We start from the raw sequence: 20,488 nt of genomic DNA on the forward strand, positions 1-20,488 counted from the left end.
ATAAGCACAGATGGTACAGATACGGCAACGTCTGCATGGGAATCACAGAGCCAAAAGCATCATGTGGTCTGAAAGGCTTATCAGCCTCTGGTCAAGACCTTGCTGGACTGTACAAGTTAGCCAAGTGTTTGTTACCTCACTTCTTTTATCTCCAAATTACACAGGTTCTCTCAATGCCAAAGATATGCCAACATGTTGCAGATTCCTTCAATTCCCGTGCTCCCCAAGATGGTAACCAATGCCTGTGCCAAAGCTGTTACACCATGCATGTTAGGAAAGATATTATTTCTGAAGTTCAGTCTTTCAAAACTTCACTTGTTCAGAGAGCAGATACAGCAGTGAGCAGTCCAGCATAAAACTCACTGCATCACTCTTCATTTGTCACTTCAAATCATTAAGAATCTTTCCAACAGCCATCTTCATTAAAAAGTACCCTCTTATTTATTAATAAACTGTAAATTGACACTAAAAGTAAACAAAATAGAAAGAAATCTTACCCTGCAGGACAAGCAGCTTGAAGAATGCTGAGAGAGTAAGTATTGCTGAAATACTACAATTTTTCATTTGTAAGTCTTTACTTAAGATTCAAAATGTATTTTTCCAGCATAACCATGAAAAAATTCCCGCCCCCTTTCCTGTCTAACCTTGATTTTGTCATTAATTCACGTAATTCTCATACTCAAAGCTCCAGCTCTGAAGTGATTTTGCAAAAAAAAAGTAACTGCACAACAGAGCCCCTCCATTTATTACCTAAAATTACCAAACTCTTCTGAATACTGAAAAGCATAGATGGTGGGATTATTTCCCTAAAGCAGTCAACTGGTTTAACAGCTTTGAACTGAACTTCCTCTTTCCTCACCCTCCTCCTTACCCCCAACGTACCTTTATCTATATTAACTATGGTTTACTTTAATCCTCCAAGTCACCTTTAGTATAAAGTATGCAACACCTCAATGAAATGTGACAACTTTTACTTCACTTTTCTGATACTAGCAGGAAGACAATGCAGCTGCTTTCATTACTAAAGCCTTTGATCTTTATTTTAAAACAACTTTTAGGGCTTTACTAATGAGCATGGCAACACAAAGCAGGTCTTAACGGTACTGCATTTTATTGGAATGAAAAAGCACTCACAAATAGAAGCTCTTTAGTGTTGTTCTTGTCCCTCACTTCTCCAAACAACTGAATTGTAGAAAACAGAGCCTTCTTGTTAGTGGACTCTACAGGTAACATGTTTTAAACAGACACTCCAACTTTTTCTTTAGAGTGCAAAAGATGTTCTTAGGAGATAGCAGACTCCCAGGACTCTTTTTTCCCTATGAGGAAGGAAAACTCTGCCAGACTGCTTCTGGCATCGCCCCATTTGTCTTTCCTGCAATGGCAATTGATGAAGAATGAAAGCATTCTCTGGGACGCCATGGGTTCAGTTTCCTTTGGCAGTGGTCTTGATTGGAAGCAAACCTGAATTATTTATTTTACTTCAAAGCAACAAATAAGGAATAGTTTTCTGGAATGTTAAACACATGCACAATTAACCAAAACAAACCTTCACAAGAATGCTAAAGCATAAGACTGCTTTGCCAAAAAAGCCCAACCCACCACCACAAAAGCAAAAAGCCAACAAAAAAGCAACCACCACCACCACCACCAACAACAAAAACTCAACACACAACCCCACAACAACCAAGTTACTATTAATTCAAGTGTAGAAATTGGTCAACAGTACCTTAAGATCCAGTGAGTGGGAGGGATGGCACAGAGGAAGGATATCACATAGCATTCAGTCATGCCACCTGACCAAGTTACAATAGATACGCCTAAAGAGGTTAAAAACCCCCCAAAGGTACACGACCATTGCGGATCTCTTAAAACCTGTAGTCTGTTTCTATTCTGGCTACACAAAATTTCATTGCAGCAGTCATTACTTCACTATTACTTATTTCACTTTGGAGAGATACTTCACATTGCTGTATTCATTTCAGCATGCTCCCCGTAGTCCTAGCATTTGAACTAGTGTGGCTTTTCTGGGGCAAAACCCCGTGCAGTTTATCCACATCTACAAACAGCAAACACTGGTCTACCTAAAGCTTGTTGACAGTTTATTAACATTATTAGGCTTGAGAAACAAAATAAAGCTTTATTCAAAATGAGAAGATAGTTTTAAAATGTTAGTGCTCACCAAGAGTAAGAAGAAACAGTCTTTTTTCTGCCTTTTTTCTTCCAGATATTTATTTATAAATAATGCACTGGGGGAAAAAAAAAAAAAAAGCTCTTCTCCGTTGAGTCACCTGCAAAAGTTTTTATAATATGCTTGTGTCATAATGGAAGTAAGAGGTTATCTCCATCTTTCAAGTTTTCACCCACTGACATACTACATACTCAAAATATTATTCATGAATGACACAAATGATAATCCTGCTCTGAAGTAGCTCATCATTATGATGATGAAATATCACAGACAGCAATTCCCAAAACTTTTAAGGGGAAGGAGGGGGGAGGGAAGGGAGGGAGGGTGGTGGGAGGAGAAAAACCCACCACATAGAAGTCTTGCACAAAATGCATGCATGTATATAAATACCCAAAATTGCTTTAGGAACAAGTAGCAAGATATAACAAGGACAAATGCAAAGTTTATTCCACGTATGCTACAATTAATCAACATGTTAGAGAAGTATCAAAATTTGTATTATTAACATATGGCAACAGTTTTATTGTTACAATACATTTCAATAGATTAACCCCACTGGAAAAGGCTTTTAAGCTGCAGACAGTGCAATTGCATTAAATCTTAACTCTTCTGGGTCACGTTCCATGAATTTCTTACAAACTTCTATTGCATCCTAGGGAAACAAACAAAAAAACAAATCAAAATTCACTATAAATCAAACATCTAAAAAAGGAAAGAAAAGCCAATATTGAAAGATATGCTTTATACACAAAGTATGCTCAAAATGGGATTTTTTCCACAAAGGATTGCTAAATAAATGTGACAAATCTACATATGCTGGATTTCTGATCTGAGTTACCACTATTCTGATTATTTACAGGGCAGTGTAAGAGAGCAGAGCCTTAACAACACTGTGACTGAGTATTACTTTGTGCAACAGATGTGTTGCCTGTCTGAATCTCTAAATGCATCGCTGAAGCTGCCTTTGCCAGTACTCAGAAATTTTCCTTTTGTCTCAAGATGAGTCTACACTGTGTGGGGTAAGTGAAAGATTTTAAGTAATTCCTTCATCTAGCTTTAGGGTGCAATCTGGAAAACATGTGTTATCAGCAACACAGAAAAAAGCCACATATGAGAAATGGAAAGCTTTATCCAGCTTCTCCCCCTGCCCAAACAAGCACAAATTGTACACAAACTTTACAGACATTAGCCTATGCTACTAAACTGTGAAAGGTTGTGTTTGTTTCTTTTTTAGTTTCTTCCTTTTGAAAGGCAATCCAGTTTGAAGACCATAAAAGTCAGATCTACACATTGCATCATTCTTTGGGGATGACCGTTGTGATCCCAATTCAGTGTATTTCTGTCCAATCAGTTTCTCTACTAAATAGGACCTGACAAGAAAAAAGCACACGGAAGCAGCCACAAAACTGGAGAAGAATGATTATTAGGAAGTATTAGCAAGGAAATTAACTAGCATGACACCTATCAAACTGTAACTGAACCAAAGTAAAGAGAATGAACATATTCAATCTGATGACCTCATCTCATATACAATTTGAAAGGAGCAGGGGTACATGAAAATCACAGCACAGGAGAAAAGTCAGTCTGATCTGCTGTAGTCAGCCTTTCTGCCCTCTTACTCTGGCCTCTTACTCCGTCCTCCATCGTCACAACATGAGCATTCTGAAAAACCGGTTTTAAATCTGAGTCAACCTAATTGTGTCTCACCATCTCACTCACTCTATTCTTCATCCAAGCATAAATAGAGCAGGACTTCTGTATAAATATTTGTATATTTCTACTTAATAAATTCTGTGGAAATACAGCAAGGATTTTGTGTAATGCCATTCAAGAAGGTTGTCTACTCTTACCTCTAAAAAAGAATCATCACTAGTTTCCCCATGGTTTATTGGAAATGGCTTGCGCCCATCTGTTGAAACACAAAGCAGGACTGAACAACGCATTCATAAAATTAGAGAAGCTTCATTTTTCCAGTTAAAACTGCTTGAACACTTAAAAGAAACGCTACCTCATTTTTCATAAAAGAATGACACATGCAGCTAGCTATTCCCTTGCCTGTTACATTTAAAAAAATACAATCAAAGCAATGAAATACTTTTTAACATTTGATTTGAAAACTTTGAGAGCTGTGACGCTTTCAGCACTGATATAGTACTTTGTTTTTCCAGGCACAGAAGAACAATTTCAACTACACTTTAAGGGGTTGACCCAGAGAAAGAGCTATGCATCTGTGGTCTTTGACAGCTGTGATCATGGACTCCATAACAGAACAGAATACCAAACCACCCAGTTTGAAGAGTCTGGCATAACTGAAATGTTCCTCTCATTTCCAATGAATGAGAGAATGAACCCGCACTTTCACAGGACTTAAAAATGGTTGCTGGAGGTATTTTTTCCCTCCCATTTGCAATATAACAGTTATTCTCAGCATTTTACAAATAATTTCAGGAGGAGCTAAATGGTATGAGAATGTATATCAGGGTATCCCAAGTATTCCCTTTAAAAAACTTTCCCCTCTCCGAAGATAAGTTGACAATACTTCCAAACTACATTTTCCATTAACTAAAAGTAGACTCAATTTTACAAAACATTTGGATTTACATCAACAAGAGGTTGTTCAATATTGTAACAACCATAGTATCATAGAATCAGTCAGGGTTGGAAGGGACCACAAAGATCATCTAGTTCCAACCCCCCTGCCATGGGCAGGGATACCCCACATTAGATCAGGCTGGCCAGAGCCTCATCCAGCCTGGGCTTAAAACACCTCCAGGGATGGGGCCTCAACCACCTCCCTGGACAACCCATTCCAGGGCTTCACCACTCTCATGGAGAAGAACTTCCTCCCCACCTCCAGCTTCATTCCATTCCCCCTAGTCCTAGCACTACCTGACATCCTGAGAAGTCCCTCCCCAGCCTTCTTGTAGGCCCCCTTCAGATACTGGAAGGCCACAATGAGGGCACCTCGGAGCCTTCTATTCTCCAGACTGAACAGCCCCAACTCCTTCAGTCTGTCCTCATAGGAGAGGTGCTCCAGCCCTCTGATCATCCTTGTGGCCGTTCTCTGGACACGAAAACACAATGCAAAACCCTCAGAACACACCAAGGAAACAGAGCTGAACGCCCTGCCCTGTTGCAAGCTAAGTATGAGTTGATTTTTTTTTTTAAAGATGTCTTGGCAGAAGAGCATTTTAATTTCATGTGCCTATAAATAACATGCTTTCTATGGCAAAAACATCATAAGCATGTAACATCCATGTGCTTCCTTAGCATCTGTCTGCCAAAGCCCACATGTTGGCCACAGTGACTGAAGACAATACATCAACTGGAGAACTTTCTCCCATTTTCCTACTTCTTCTTTTTTTCTACTTTTTGCTTTCTCCTGTTGGTACAGAGAGAAGTTATTTTAAAAAACAAAGGAAACAGCAGCATTGGCTTTCCGTTACACAGTGCAGCTGAATGTTTTTATCTTCCTTTAGTTTATTTTTTTTAATTTAATCAAAAAAGTCAAGTATGTTTTATCTTGCTTCAAACTTAAGGAAAACAGCTTAAAAGATCATTGTAGTCTCCAGTGTGCTTTTTAAGCACACGCAAATTAATGCCCAATGAAAATGTAACATGAAAACAGTAGCACATAACTAAAAGGAGTGTGATCCATCCATCCACCCCACCCTGAGATTCAGAGTCAAAGTATTTATTACAGAATGCAGAATGAACCAGGTTGGAAAAGACCTTAGAGACCATCGAGTCCAACCCATCATCCAACACCATCTAATCAACTAAACCAAGTGCCTCATCCAGTCTCTTCTTAAACACCTTCATGATGGTGACTCCACCACCTCCCTGGGCAGCACATTCCAATGGCTAATCACTCTTTCTGTGAAGAACTTCTTCCTAACATCCAGCCTAAACCTCACCTGGCACAGCTTGAGACTGTGTCCTCTTGTTCTGGTGCTGGTTGTCTAGGAGAAGAGACCACCCCCCACCTGGCTACAACCTCCCTTCAGGTAGTTGAAGACAGCAATAAGGTCTCCCCTGAGCCTCCTCTTCTCCAGGCTAAGCAACCTCAGCTCCCTCAGCCTCTCCTCATAAGGCTTGTGTTCCAAACCCCTCACCAGCTTTGTTGCCCTTCTCTGGACACATTCCAGCAACTGAACATCTTTCCTAAACTGAGGGGCCCAGAACTGGACACAGGACTCAAGGTGTGGCCTAACCAGTGCTGAGTACAGGGGCAGAATGACTTCCCTGCTCCTGCTGGCCACACTATTCCTGATACAGGCCAGGATGCTATTGGGCTTCTTGGCCACCTGGGCACACTGCTGGCTCATGTTCAGCTGACTATCAACCAGTACTCCCAGGTCGCTTTCTGCCTGGCCGCTCTCCAGCCACTCTGACCCCAGCCTGTAGCACTGCATGGGCTTGTTGTGGCCAATATGTAGAACACAGCACTTAGATGTGTTAAATCTCACGCCCCTGGACTCTGTCCATCTGTCCAGCCTGTCAAGGTCCCTTTGCAGAGCTCTTCTGCCCTCTAACAGATCAACAACTGCCCCCAGCTTGGTGTCATCTGCAAATTTACTGATGCTGGACTCAATACCCTTGTCTAGATCATCAGGAAAGATATTGAACAGCATGGGGCCCAGCACTGATCCCTGGGAGACACCACTAGTGACTGACTGCCAGCTGGATGTGGCACCATTCACCACCACTCTCTGGCCTCGGCCCTCCAGCCAGTTTCTAACCCAGCACAGAGTGACAGCTTGGCCAGGAGTTTGTTATGGGGGATGGTGTCAAAGGCCTTGCTGAGGTCCAGGTAGATTACATCCACAGCCTTCCCCACATCCACCAGGCGGGTCAGGCAGGACCTGCCCATCCTGAATCCATGCTGGCTGGGCCTGATCCCTTGACCATCCTGTAAGTGCTGTGTGATTGCACTCAAGATGACCTGTTCCACAGTTTTGCCTGGCACTGAGATCAGGCTGACAGCTCTGTAATTCCCTGGCTCCTCCAACCGGCCCTTCTTGTGGATGGGCATCACACTGGCCAGCTTCCAGTCTTCTGGGAGCTCTCCAGTGAGCCAGGAGTGTTGAAAAATGATGGAGTGGCTTGGCCAGCTCATCTGCCACCTCTCTCAGCACCCCAGGATGGATCCCATCTGGTCCCATGGACTTGTGGGGATCCAAGTGACTGAGCAGGTCTCTAATGGCTTCCTCCTGCATTACAGGGGAACTATACTGCTCCCTGACTCCATCTGCCAGCTCAGGAGGCCAGTTGTCTGGATGACAACCTATCTTAGTATTAAAAATTGAGGCAAGAAGGTGTTAAGTACCTCTGCCTTTTCTTCATCTTTAGTTACTATATTCCCTTCCATGTCCACTAAGGAGTGGATGTTGTCCTTGCCTCTCCTTTTGCCATTAATATATTTATAAAAGCATTTCTTGTTGTCCTTCACAGCAGTGTCCAGTCTAAGCTCCAAATGGGCTTTTGCTTCTCTAATTTTTTTCCTGCATGACCTAGCAACATCCTTACACATTTCATGGGTTACCTCACCTTTCTTCCAAAGATGATGCACCCTCTTTTTTCCCCTTAATTCACTCAGAAGTTCATTGCCCATCCAGGCTGGCCGTCTGCCCCGGCGGCTCATCTTCTGGCACATTGGCACAGCCTGTTCCTGTGCCTTCAAAAGTTCTTTCCTGAAGTAGGTCCAGCCCTCCTGGACCCCTTTGTTTTTCAGGACTGTATCCCAAGGTACCTTCTGAGTTAGTTCCTTAAGTAACCTGAAATCCACCCTCCAGAAGTCCAGAGTGGAGGTTTTGTTGCTGCCCCTCTTAGCTTGACTTCATATTGAAAACTCAATTATCTCATGGTCACTGGACCCCAGACAGCCTCCAACCACCACATCTCCCACCAGCCCTTCTCTCTTTGTAGAAAGAAGGTCAAGCAAATCCTTACCCCTGGTAGGCTCACACAGCAGCTGGGACAAGAAGTTATCCTCCATGCACTCTAAGAACCTCCTAGACTGCCTCCTCTCTGCTGTGTTAAGTTCCCAGCAGATATCAAGCAGGTTAAAATCGCCCATAAGAACAAGGTCTGGTGATCTTGAGACAGCCTCTAGCTGCTTAGAAAATAATTCATCACCCTCTTCATCCTGGTTGGGTGGTCTATAACAGACTCCAACCAGGATGTCAGCCTCATTGGCCTTCTCTCTAATTCTCACCCACAGGCACTCAACTTGATCATTCTTAATCTCTAGTTTCATGGTGTCTAGTGCCTCCCTGATGTACAGGGCCACCCCTCCACCCCTTCTCACTTGACTGTCTCTCCTGAAGAGCCTGTAGCCATCAATTGCAGTGCTCCAGTCATGTGAGTCATCCCACCACGTCTCTGTGATGGCAACTACATCATAACTTTCCTGCCGTAACAAGGCTTCCAGCTCCTCTTGTTTGTTACCCGTACTTCGTGCGTTAGCGTACATGCACTTCAGCTGGGCTGCTGGTTTCAACCCTGACTCCAGCTTACCACCCTCAGACTCCTGTCTGGAGGGACTGGTTTCAGCCCCTCCCCCCTTCAAGTCTAGTTTAAAGCCCTGTCAATGAGACCTGCCAGCTCCCTTCCTAGAACCCTTTTCCCTCTATGGCATAGGCTATTTCTCATGCACTAGGATCATTCTGCCCATCTGGGACAGATATGCTCCATGTGCTCCTAGCATCCCACAGCAGCTACCTCACTATTTGATCTGTTTCACTGAAGACATATAGCATCATAAAAACAGAGAAATGTGTGCCTATTGTCATAACTTGGCACTGGTAATAGCCCTTAGATCACCTTAGTATTATTACTATAAGCACTTCTTATATACCACTTGTGCCCAGGTTGTCACCTGTTCAGGGCACTGTTTAATTACATGCTGATTTTCAAGAGATTAAAATGGTCTTGCCATAAAATAGTGCAAACATTATGTTAGGAAGGACCAGTGACTTGCAGTTTTCAAATCCTGATCTACTTGCTAGTTTTCTGAAGTGCCTGCAGCAAAACCTAGTTGCCTAGCAACATGTTTAAGATTGGAGTCATTGGAGAATATCTGAGCAGAACTTGTTGCTGCACAACCTGAAGAAGGGAAAAACCAGCTGTAATTCAGAAAACAGAGACTACTGTTTTACAGTTAACTGTCTGGTGAACACTAAAAAGTAGAAGAAACAATAACCCATGTGTAATGAATGAGTTGCAGAGTATTAGTATCTGACAATATCCTGACTTAATAATTTCAGTTAAAACTGCAGCCTGTTATTTAATAATGTAGCTAAAACTTCTAACATGGCATACAGTTAATTTATTAATTCCACAAGCAATTCAGGGAAACAGTACTTTCCTCTCTGAAAGTTGGAGTGTTCATCAGTTCTTTGTAACTCAGGAAGTTGAGAGGCAGTCCAGTATTCTGTAGCATTTGATCTTAATAGGAGCCAGTTGAGGGAAGGAGAATCCAAAAAACTGAGCAGGCTGCTGCAATTCTTTAGCAGAACCTTGCAGGGCCTATGATGCGGTTAAAAAGAACCTAAGCCCTGTATTACCTCAAGTAATCTCTCTCTAACTTTGATAGTTAACATTACTTACTTGCATTTGTTTCAAACAAACGGAGAGAGCAGACAAAAAGTGTTCTTACCCAATTCATAGAGATGACCACCTACATTAACTAATGCAATAAAGTGAAGATCTACTTTTTCATCTATACTTGGTGCCTGCAAGACAAAACAAAACAAAAAGAAATCATGTTCACAAAACACTCTTCACACAATGTGGTTAATGAGAACATATCATCGTAATACACAAAATACCTAGCCAAGAGGAATCTCAACTGAGAAGCACATTTGGATCTATACAGAAAGGCACAAGTCAGACTGCAGAACATTTTGGAATATAAAGCAGCTTTCTGCAATGTACAGATCAGTAAGAATCCTTTCAGTGAAGTATCTGGAAGTATTTCCAATTATAGATCTACATAAAAGCTTTATTTTTCATTACTGAATTAGGAGAAGCTCAAATGCATTAATATTAAAAATAGGTATTATAGCAACTCCTTCACTAAAATCATCTCCCATGCCAAACAGAACTGAACTCTCAACCTGCAGTATTTTGAAGCCAAAAATATTCACCTTGTTGAAATATTTTTTCTTTTCATAAGCCATATATAGTACAGTTAACCTGTCCCCTCCTCAGGAGCAGCTGAAATACTGTTTGCACACCTTAGGCGGCGAGGACAGAAAATAACTAGAGGTGCCTAGACTGCAATTTCCATGTGGCATTTCCATTAGAGCTGTAAAGATTCATCTAACCTAGTACTGTGTTGCCAACTACAGCAAGGAAAAGTTTTTTTCAGAAGAAAATAGGGCATGAACAGCACAGCGCTCTGCCAGCACACATTCCCAGCATCCACTAAGCAGAGGGGCCTGAACTTCCAAACCAAAAGATGCATCACCACTGTTCATTCAACAGCAATTGATAGCCTTCTTCATCAGTCTTTCCAGCCTGCATCTGAGCCTCAATCCACAAGTCAAGAAGATACTGTTTGAGGGAATGGCAAAAAGCACCTTGTTTTTCCTTAAGTTATGAAGAATCTGACTTCTGTGAGCATGTATTTCATGGAAATTTCTTCCATCTCATTATTACTGTTAGCCAGTTAAAGCACAAAGGGCAGAAATACCCTGTTTCACCTCTGTTTCAGAGGGCTTAAAATTGAGAAAGAACATTCCTGCAACTGAAAATGAGGCAGGTATGAAAGGGAGGAGAGGATCTTTCCACCAGAACTCCAAGGAGTCTTTTCCCCCCACTGCATAAGTGAATTGTCTTTGAAAATGTGGTTTTGAAGAAGGTCAAAGAGAGCCAAGGCCTAGGAAAAGAAGCAGCCACAAGAATTGGGCCAACTCAGTTGTAAACTTACAAGGGCCACAGGTTTCTGGAGCTTCCTGAAAAACCAGACAAGACAACTAATGGCTTATTGCTATTCTTATTGATAAACTGGTTTTTGCTTTTTTTACAGGTATTTAAACTGTTGGGCTACAAGCATGCAGGCAGGCAAACCTGAGAGTTCTTGCCATAATACACATTGCCACTTAATTATCTTTGAAGGCATTTTATGGATGCTTGCTGAACAGTTAAACCTACCAACTAGTAAATCTGGTCTTCAGGACTTCCAAGGTAAGGGGAAAGACCACTGCCAGTTAGTCTCACTTGAGGAAGGAAATGGCTCAGCATCTAAAAGCTTGCTTCTGAACATATGCTACCTGAGCTCAAATTGCCATTAACTGAAAGAACTCAAAGTATCACTGCTTCAGACAACTTTGAGGTGTTCATTTAGAACAAACTATAGTTGCCCCTTTGACATGTTGAGGGGTGTGTTCTTTGCAGGCTTCTTCTAATGCCTTTTCTATAGAGAGACACACTTGGCATGATTGGAATGCTGAGTCTATATACAGCTAGAAGACAGATAGGGAAGCCATAAAAAAGTATGATTAACTTCTCCTAGAGTTTACTTGGAGACAGATTCCTATAGAATCCTGCTGAGTTTTTGTACGTGCCTAATCTAAATAACATGCTTTCATTGTGCTAGTGCCACAACCCATGAGAAATATTGTTTCTCACATTTTTTAATTCCTCAGCCTCAGAAAGAGAGAAAAAGTGCCATGCCATTACTGAAGTTTCTACCACATGTCCTAACATGGACAATTACCTTCCCTTACAACTTCTTTTCATATAATGCACATAGCAAAATTACTATGAAGTAAACCTGTTACCTTTCTTGAAAAAAAAAACACCAGCATTTCAATAATTTTTGACAGACAATTATGTTATATTATAAGAATCTATTGTTTATGACTTAGGTAAACAAGTAACTGGATTGAAAACTTTCCTAACATAATGAATCTGATTCAAATCTCCCCACCCCTCCTTCGGGAAAGAAAAAACATCCACTGCCTGTGCACACAGACAGACAGATGCACACATGAAAAGAAGCCCAGTCAGGTCAATTTCTATTTCACTGGGAAGCTCTAGAAATTCTAATATCATAAGCTTTTCAATTTCAAAGGAATAGAAAGGAGGGGGAATGTCAGCTTCTGGGAGATGTCTTTTGTGGTCTCCTTGAAAAGCTCTACCTTCAGCCAAATTTTCAGCTTCTAATAGTTTGTATGAATGCTTACAAGATAATATAGCTTTAAGAAGCATGTTCGTTACTAGGTAGAATTTTAAGTACAATTACAGAGGAATTTCTCTTCTCTGCTGTGGTCTTTGACAAGAAACTTGGACATCAGTGAAGTGTTGAGACGATTTGTTCCTTTAGATTTGCTTCACTTAGAAGCCCACTCAGTGTGCAAAAGGTGATAGCAGAGTTGAATGACTGCATGTATGAAGGACAAGGAAGAACATGGGGGTCCAAATAAGATGGTTGTCTAATGAGGATTTGTAACTAACCTATGGGATTCAAGACACTTTCCAAGTCTTTTGAAGAGCTGTAAAGTGAAGAAAGTATACATTTCTTTCCCATACAGAACAGAACAAACGACAGCATCTTGGGTAGCTTACAGAAGGTTATGTTACCATTTCAACCTTAGTCTAAGAAATGTTTCTGTAGTCTGGGCTAGTGCAGGTAATTTTTTCAATTTTATCTCTTCAAAAGAAAAAAAAAATCTGAAAAATATATTTTCAGTAGACTTGAAATTGATTTGGAACTGCAAAAAGGTTAGTGCTAGAGGTGGTGGTTCTGAGAACATCTCAAGGTATTTAGGTAATGCTCGATGGTAAAAATACGGTGTATCTTCATGAATTCCCAGCCTCAGACATGAAAGTGACAGCCACGGTTGTCATGCCCTCCAATTCTGGATACCACAGTAAAAGCACCTAAACGACCAGAGGATTTTACCTCCTTCTCTGCTAACATGGGCATTCAAATTAAATAATAATAATAAATAATAAACAACTGCTGACCGCTGTGAGAAGCCAAATTTAATTGATTGTCTAAGGTCAATACCCATTAGTTCATGTTAGCAAAACAGCACCTCTACATTTCTTCCTTGGTTTGTCATTAGCAGACTGCCCATAAGTAATTTTAAAATAGTACTTCCCAAAGTTTTGACTGCACAAATGATAACTCTTCCTACTCCCTCATGTTGCACTGAGGAATCCCTTGATTTACCTTGCACCACTGCATGCTGCCCTGCCCTCATGAACTACAACAGTCTCCTTTCTTGCTGTTGCACTAACCTTCAGAAATTCAGGTGGCACACCCCTACGTCACTGTTTGTCCAGTCACATCAGCTAGTCTAATGAAGTATGTTTTCATCACCTACAGTTTATCTTGCTAATGCACCTGGACCATTATCTCAATTCAAAAGTCAGTATGCAATTTTCATGCATTTGAAGTCTTTCTTTCTTTAAATGTTAATAACTCAGAACAATTTTTTTTCATCAAATTTCATGTGCAACTAGTTTCTTTTTCTCAAAACTGCATTTCTGGGACAAACATACAACTGAGAAAAAAACACCACACTTTGCCTTGTTCTTGTGGACATACTAAACAAATCCTTACTGCATCCTGCTTAAAAGTTGTTTATCAAAGACCACAATGTGAAAAAAACAGGTTCGATGTCATGTAATAGATCTTAAATACTTCCAACTAAATCTTGTATTATTATTTCCTTACACTAGAGCTCTGGAGAGAAAGGAGTGAAGCAACAGGCATCACAGACCAGTGTAGTAGAATACTATGCATTATAGGTAGTGACTGGCAAAGTTGAAAACACCACGTGTTAAGTCAAGAAACTGGCATCAAGAGTCTGTCATGTTCTGTAAGACTAGACTAGACTAGACCAGACCAGACCAAGCACCCTCTCAAGTCTCCTCCTGAACACCTCCAATGATGGTGACTCCACCACCTCCCCAGGCAGCCCATTCCAATGGGCAATCACTCTCTCTGTATAGAACTTTCTCCTAACATCCAGCCTAAACCTCCAACTGATAATGGAAAGACAATTTTGCAGAACCTTGAGGAATAAGAAGTTTTCGATGCATCCAATTGAAGTATCACAAGAGAAGCAACTGAAGTCTAAGAGAAGGAAAAACCTGGGTGTTTTAACTGTACAGTTTCATTCAGAAGGAGTTACAAGAAGCTAAAGAAAAATATTATAAAAAAATGAAGTTTACACAACAGAACATTAGGTATGGTTTGGATTAAAAAAACAATTTAAGGGGAAAAAGTGATGCAATTGCTATTTGGTAGATCAGGCATCTGTGATTTACATTTTGAAGCGTGAAACATGCTTGGGCAGATGTATTGCGTAGGCCTGTAAAAGGCATTTGAATCCTGGTTAAAATACTACAATTAAAACAAAGACCACTGGAATGACGATCACAAGTTTCAGCAAGGTTACTTCTGGCTCATTCTCACAGAATTGTGACATCTCATGTTCAATATACTGCAGTGAGTTCACAGTATTTCAAATGCTGAGATTCACAGTGGGGACATACATGCTTTAGTTTAGATTAAGGTATCCCTTGTCCAGAATACTGAAAAAGAATTTCTGTAAGAAAAGTGCTGAAGGACGGTCTTGAATGCTGACCCAAGAATGGACAAGAAGTTCCTTTGCTATGGCTTACGCATTTTTCTACCATGCTGTTATGGTAGACAAGCTGTCTCAAGCTTATTAACTCTACATCCCCAACTATAGCTAGGATATGGAAGTTTCAGGTGAGGCACGATTCCAAGCTGCAGGTCAGTAGCACCCAATTATGAATGGGAGGATGTCAAGCAAGTAGATGAAATTCGGGGATCAATGACCAGAGTATCTGGATACAGAATATTTGTACAAACATGCATCTCCCTTTAGATCCTAACATAAACAAGAGGGGGTGTTTCTTTTAAAAGAAGATGAAGTTTAGTCTGACACAAAGTAAAGGGGAGAAAAATCAAACCCATGTTTTCCAGCTTGAGAAGCGCAGGAAAGAAAAATGAATTAAGATACTAGCTTGACTTATAAAAGACAGCATAATGATCCTAAGGTAAGCAGAAACACCAGAACAACAGATGAGCTGGAAGCCTACATGATGATTATAAGAATTAAGGAAAAATTAACATTACTAATGAAGCATGCTGTTACCTATAGCTTAAATAGTTACAACATCTACTGCAGTTTCAGTGGTTTTCATAGGACAGTATTTTGAAATGTTCTTTTTTTGCTATTATATGTTCTTAACTCATCTGGAGACCTACTGTACTGGGTCTGTCTGAAATGGAGTTAATTTTCTCCACAGCAGGCCTCTCAGTGCTGTGCTTTGTATTGGTAGTTAGAGCACTGTTCATAATACACCAGTGGTTTGGTTACTGCTGAGCAGTGCTGGCACAGCATCAAGGCTGGCTTTCCAACATCACTCTCTCACCAGTAGGCTTTGAGTGAGCAAGATCTTGGAAGAGAACCAAAGCCACCACAGCTAAACCAAACTGAGCCTATACCATATCACATTTGCTTCACAATAAAAGCTAAGAGAATGGAGTGGGTGTAGGGGGCATTTGTTAGGATGTTTGTCTTCTGGAGCAACTGCTACATGTACTGAAGCCCTACTTCCCAGGAAGAGGCTGGACACCAGCTGCTGATAGGAAGCAGACAAATATTTTGTTTTGCTTTGCTTCTGCACATGTCCTTTGCTTTTGCTTTATTAAGTTTATTTTGACCACCAAGGGTTTTTTTGCCCCCCATCTTATTTTCTCCACCTTCCTCCTGCTGAAGAGGGCAATGGCAGATCATTGTGGTGGGCATCTTGTGTCCAGCTGAAGACAATCCACCACAAGAGTTAAGGCAAGTTTTCACATAAGAAAAAGGGGTTTATTTAATGAGCATGAATATTCATCATTGAGACTTTCTCTCTTAAATTTGAGACTGTTTTCCATCTTTCAGTGTTTAAGTAGTAGAAATGTACTCAGAACTACAAAAAAGTTCAACTGTACTTTAAACACAATATACAGGATGTTTCCTCCCTTCCTTAAATTTAAGTGCACAGATTTCTTACTAGAACATTTTAATACAAAACTGTCTCTGTGTACATCCAACAGCACGATCAGAGCTATACTAATAATAACTGTTAACAGGAAATGACATGACAAAACTTGAAAGACAAGGTAGTACTTACTACCAAGCCAACAGACACAGCTCTAATGCCTAAATTGCTGTCTTTTTTTTTTTTTTTTTGCATGTTAAACTAATTTACATGTAGTTGGTGTGTTCTTGCATCTGTTTGGAAAAGTATGCTATACAAAAGTGAAAAACCAAGAACAGAGTTACCAATAAACATCAGACTGTATTGTATTCAGTGCTAAATCTTTGCATAGGTGACTTAATTTTAATTGGTCAGAGACAGTCAGGGTCTCCAAGAAATTAATGAGCAGTATTTTAAAGCTACTTTTAGTGCCAAGCTTCTGTTTTGCCAGATGCAGTTGTACTGAAGGTCACTTTTTAAAAATTTATTAGTTTTTTAAACATCTTCAAAGCAAATGCTCTTTGCTAATGGATGAGGAGTTATTTTTGTAAATTTACTGAAGTACACAGACCTCTCAACTTACCAGCTATGGTTTTCTAGTATAATCACAATAGATTATGCTATAATGTCCATCTTTAGCTAAGTCATGTTTTATTTAGTGCTGAAGTAAGCTCATGGTCCCTTAATATTTTTGTTCTAGGTATGCAAATTCAAGGTCAAGTCTTCCTCCTTAAGTCTTTTGTTAACAAGCAGTTTATATAGGTCAAATTCAGAGAAGATTCTAGCTTCAAATTACAGAAGTATGACATGCAATTTTTCAAGTTCTCCTAAACAAACAAAGAAAGTCCCCAGGTAAAATGTCAGAGGCTTGCCAATGTTAATTGCATAACTATTAAACTGGGGGGAAGAAGCATAATTTGAGGAGAACTTAACCCTATGCCTCCTCAAATCCCAAGGTATTTAACAAGCTCCAAGTGGTAACATCAAGAATGTTTCATAGCTCTGAACATTACAAGAAAGTTGGAAACTTAGTAATAGCAATTATTATTCACACAGAGAGAAGTCTGGAAAAAGATCTCGTCTTGAGATATTTATCAGGATACAAATATAAAAACTCTAAAGAAATGGAAGCATTTTGACACTGATTTTTAATAGAAATAAAATGTTAAGAAAGATTTCCACACCTGGAAAGACAGATATGTATGAAGAAGGAAATTATTTCCACCCAGAATAGTTATTTCACCTCAGTAAAATATCCACATAGCTCACATGAAAATTTCTAGTAACACAGGGGAAATGTGGTCATTACCAAAGAATGATAAAAACAAAATCATTGCCCCAGGTTTACATTTAAAGACCATTCACCTCTACACATCAAGACTTTAATTTTTTAGGTATGTACTGGAAGTGCAAGCATTCCTTAAAAGGTGGATGAAATACCACTGAACTACTTTTTCACAGTGATCACAGGACAGTTTAGAAATACTGGCTATTTTGTGCATGTATTTTATTTTCTACATTTTCAAGAGTGAGTGAAGAAGGGAAAAAGTGCAAAGCATGGTATCTGGTGACAAGCTTTTCTCGTTATAATGTCTTCACCTTCAACTAGAATGTATGTCTACAAACTGGACAAAGAAACAGATGTCAAGTTCAAAAGTAAGCCAGCCCCTTGGGATAACAGGAACATTTCATCATTACAGAAATACTGAGGGACCACACTAAGCAAGAATGAAAGAAAGGGAGACTAGGTTTAGGATATGAGAACATAAACCAGGTCTCAAGCAGAAGAAATAATATAATGTGACAAAGAATTAGAAGCCCTTTGGTTTAGCACATCCAAAAGAAAGATCATGAAGATGAGGTGAAAAGACAAGGCTGGATGTGGAGCTTATGGGGGGGGAAAAAAAGGCCACTTCATGAAGGGCAAACTTCATCTATGCTTTGAAAATGATTTGGCACGTGTATTGAATCAGAAATACCTGGACAGCGAAACATGAAGTGATGACTTTTGCTGTCTGATATGGGGGAAGGAAAAAGAAAATTAAAAGGAAGAAAGAAATCCTAAGAATGGTTGAGAAAAGACCCCAACAAAAAATGATGCCTCAAAGACCAAAGTTACATGGCAGAAGGCCAGCAATGCCAGAGTAAGAAAAGACTGAAGATGGACTACACTTACAACAGAATGAAGCCCAACAGATGGAAAGCGTATCAAGGGCCGCCAACGACGAAGACGGATTGACGGACTGGTAGCCTTTGCAGGACCTACATGATTACGTTTGGCCCAGGAGAGGGATGCAGAGTGACACAATGGTGAAGCCTTCGTTCTGCTGTGGCTAACCTGAGGCTGCGATGAGGATGGTGGTGAAGACAGCGAGGACGATGACGACTACATAAACATTAAAAAAGAACATACTTAGCCCACTTAAACCTGAAGTAACACACCTAAAACGCAACTGCAAAGACGTCTGCTATTTATTACAGTGTCCTTTAAGTGATCAAATCAGATAACCGAGGATGTGTTGAGTTTGAGTGAGAAGACCAAAAAAAATTATGAAAATAAGCAAAGACATGGTCCAAATTTGAAGTTTATGACCAGGTAAGCTAGAGGTTATTCACACCCAGTGAACTTCATAACGTGAACACAAGGTAAGTGGATCATACAAAGAGATAGAGTGTTCCAAAGTGAGGAGGAAGGATATTTAAGTATCATCTCATGGAAGGAATAATTAAGAACACATAGTAATCAGTTTTGTCTACAACTACAGAAACTGTAAGCAACAGTTCTTTGATAATTTGGGAAAGATAGGTTGTGCTAATTTGGGATTTTAAATGGATCAAGTAAGTACTGTAACAGAACTCAAGAGGTTTTTTTACTGTTCCATGTATAACATGAAAGGAAAGCAAAGGAAAAAGGAAGCTTACCGTGGTGAGGTATGCAACTTCCTAAGTTTTTCACCTATTCTTCTAAAATAGCAGGCCAGTGGCAGTATTGCCATTAACACTCAGGGTCCCTTTAGTATCCGTGGAAGCAGTAGGACTATGTTAAACCATTCAAATTGTTACTATTAGAAGAAAGACCACAGAAGTATTAAAAATGACTCTCAGCTGCAACTGACAGTTACAGTAAATATATTACGACCAGAAAGGACCATTGTGATGATTTAGTTTCGATCTTCTGTCCCACACAGGCCACAGGACCAGTTTTGTTTGAATCAGAATATACTCACAGAACACAAACATTCAAGCTTAGTAATTCTTTTTTTTTGTTTTACTACTGAAATAAATCAGTGCAAAGCAAAATTTCAATCCATTGTCTAGAGCTAGAGAGACAGCAAGTAATGCATTCATACAGTTTAGCAAATACATTAGTGGTAAATGAACAGGCAACCTTTGTAGTCCCGCTTAATGGATGATATGGACATGGCAAAAAGGATTACGGTAGTTCATCTGGCCATGCTGGCAAACCAGGGGCTCACTTTTAGCTTGCCATTCACCATCATTTTCTCCTTTCAGTGAATATAAGAATCCCTAATGTCATCTTCTCTTTCAGAGAACCCCTCATCATCTGTCAGGAAACAAACTACATCTTTTGTGCTAATTACACAGCATTTATTCAACCTCAGAAAAATACTCCTTTTCTGAAGCTAATCTAAAGGGCAATCAGATTGTCCTGTGTGTCTTGTGCCTTACTACCTCCTGATCTTTTTACACTGCTTGTAGGTTTGGGGGTCTATTTTTTTGTTATCTTCCACATCACTGACAGAAGTTGCTTAACAGTACAGGTCTTCGAACCAACCCTGACAGAGCCTCACTAACAAACATACTCATTAAGAATACCCCACTTATCTCCACAGAGACCTGCCTGCTACTTGTGAATCCATTAGTTAAGCAAGCATCACAGAAACTTTAGTTCCTTAAGGTACATCACACATTATGCACTTAGCAGAATGATTCTAGGAGACTTCAAACACTGAGCATTAGAATAACTTCTCTCAAAAAAATAATTTTCACTCTTTTTAATCAATGTGCAAGTGCCAGTAAAAAAACATTTACTTTCTTTGTATTGGTTTGAAGAAATTCGTCTTCTTTCCCACTCAATTTTACTTTGTTTTCTTTTTCCTATCAACAGTAGGACAATGAATTGCATCTTTCTGGTCCCATACTGCTGACCTTAATGAACAAAGACAGGAATAGGAGTTCTTAATGAAGAACAAGCATCCAGTACAGTAGAAACTGTAGAGCTCAGATAAGTACGGAGTGTTATCAAGTCGCAATCGGTCC

General features: G+C 40.0%; 1 protein-coding gene across 1 annotated transcript in view; it reads right to left on the bottom strand.

Annotated features, from left to right (window-relative positions):
* Positions 1–2,256: 2,256 nt before the first annotated feature.
* The window catches only part of UCHL3 (ubiquitin C-terminal hydrolase L3), a 48,181-nt gene continuing 29,949 nt past the window's right edge, over positions 2,257–20,488 (bottom strand). Inside the window, exons 7-9 of the mRNA XM_054163128.1 lie at positions 9,849–9,924; positions 4,039–4,097; positions 2,257–2,840 (exon numbers count right to left, since the gene is read on the bottom strand). Coding sequence (XP_054019103.1) covers positions 2,757–2,840; positions 4,039–4,097; positions 9,849–9,924 — 219 coding nt within the window. The 3' untranslated portion in view covers positions 2,257–2,756. The remainder of the gene's footprint in view (positions 2,841–4,038; positions 4,098–9,848; positions 9,925–20,488) is intronic.

This window comes from Dryobates pubescens, chromosome 7, assembly GCF_014839835.1.
Source record: "Dryobates pubescens isolate bDryPub1 chromosome 7, bDryPub1.pri, whole genome shotgun sequence".
NCBI lineage: Eukaryota > Metazoa > Chordata > Aves > Piciformes > Picidae > Dryobates > Dryobates pubescens.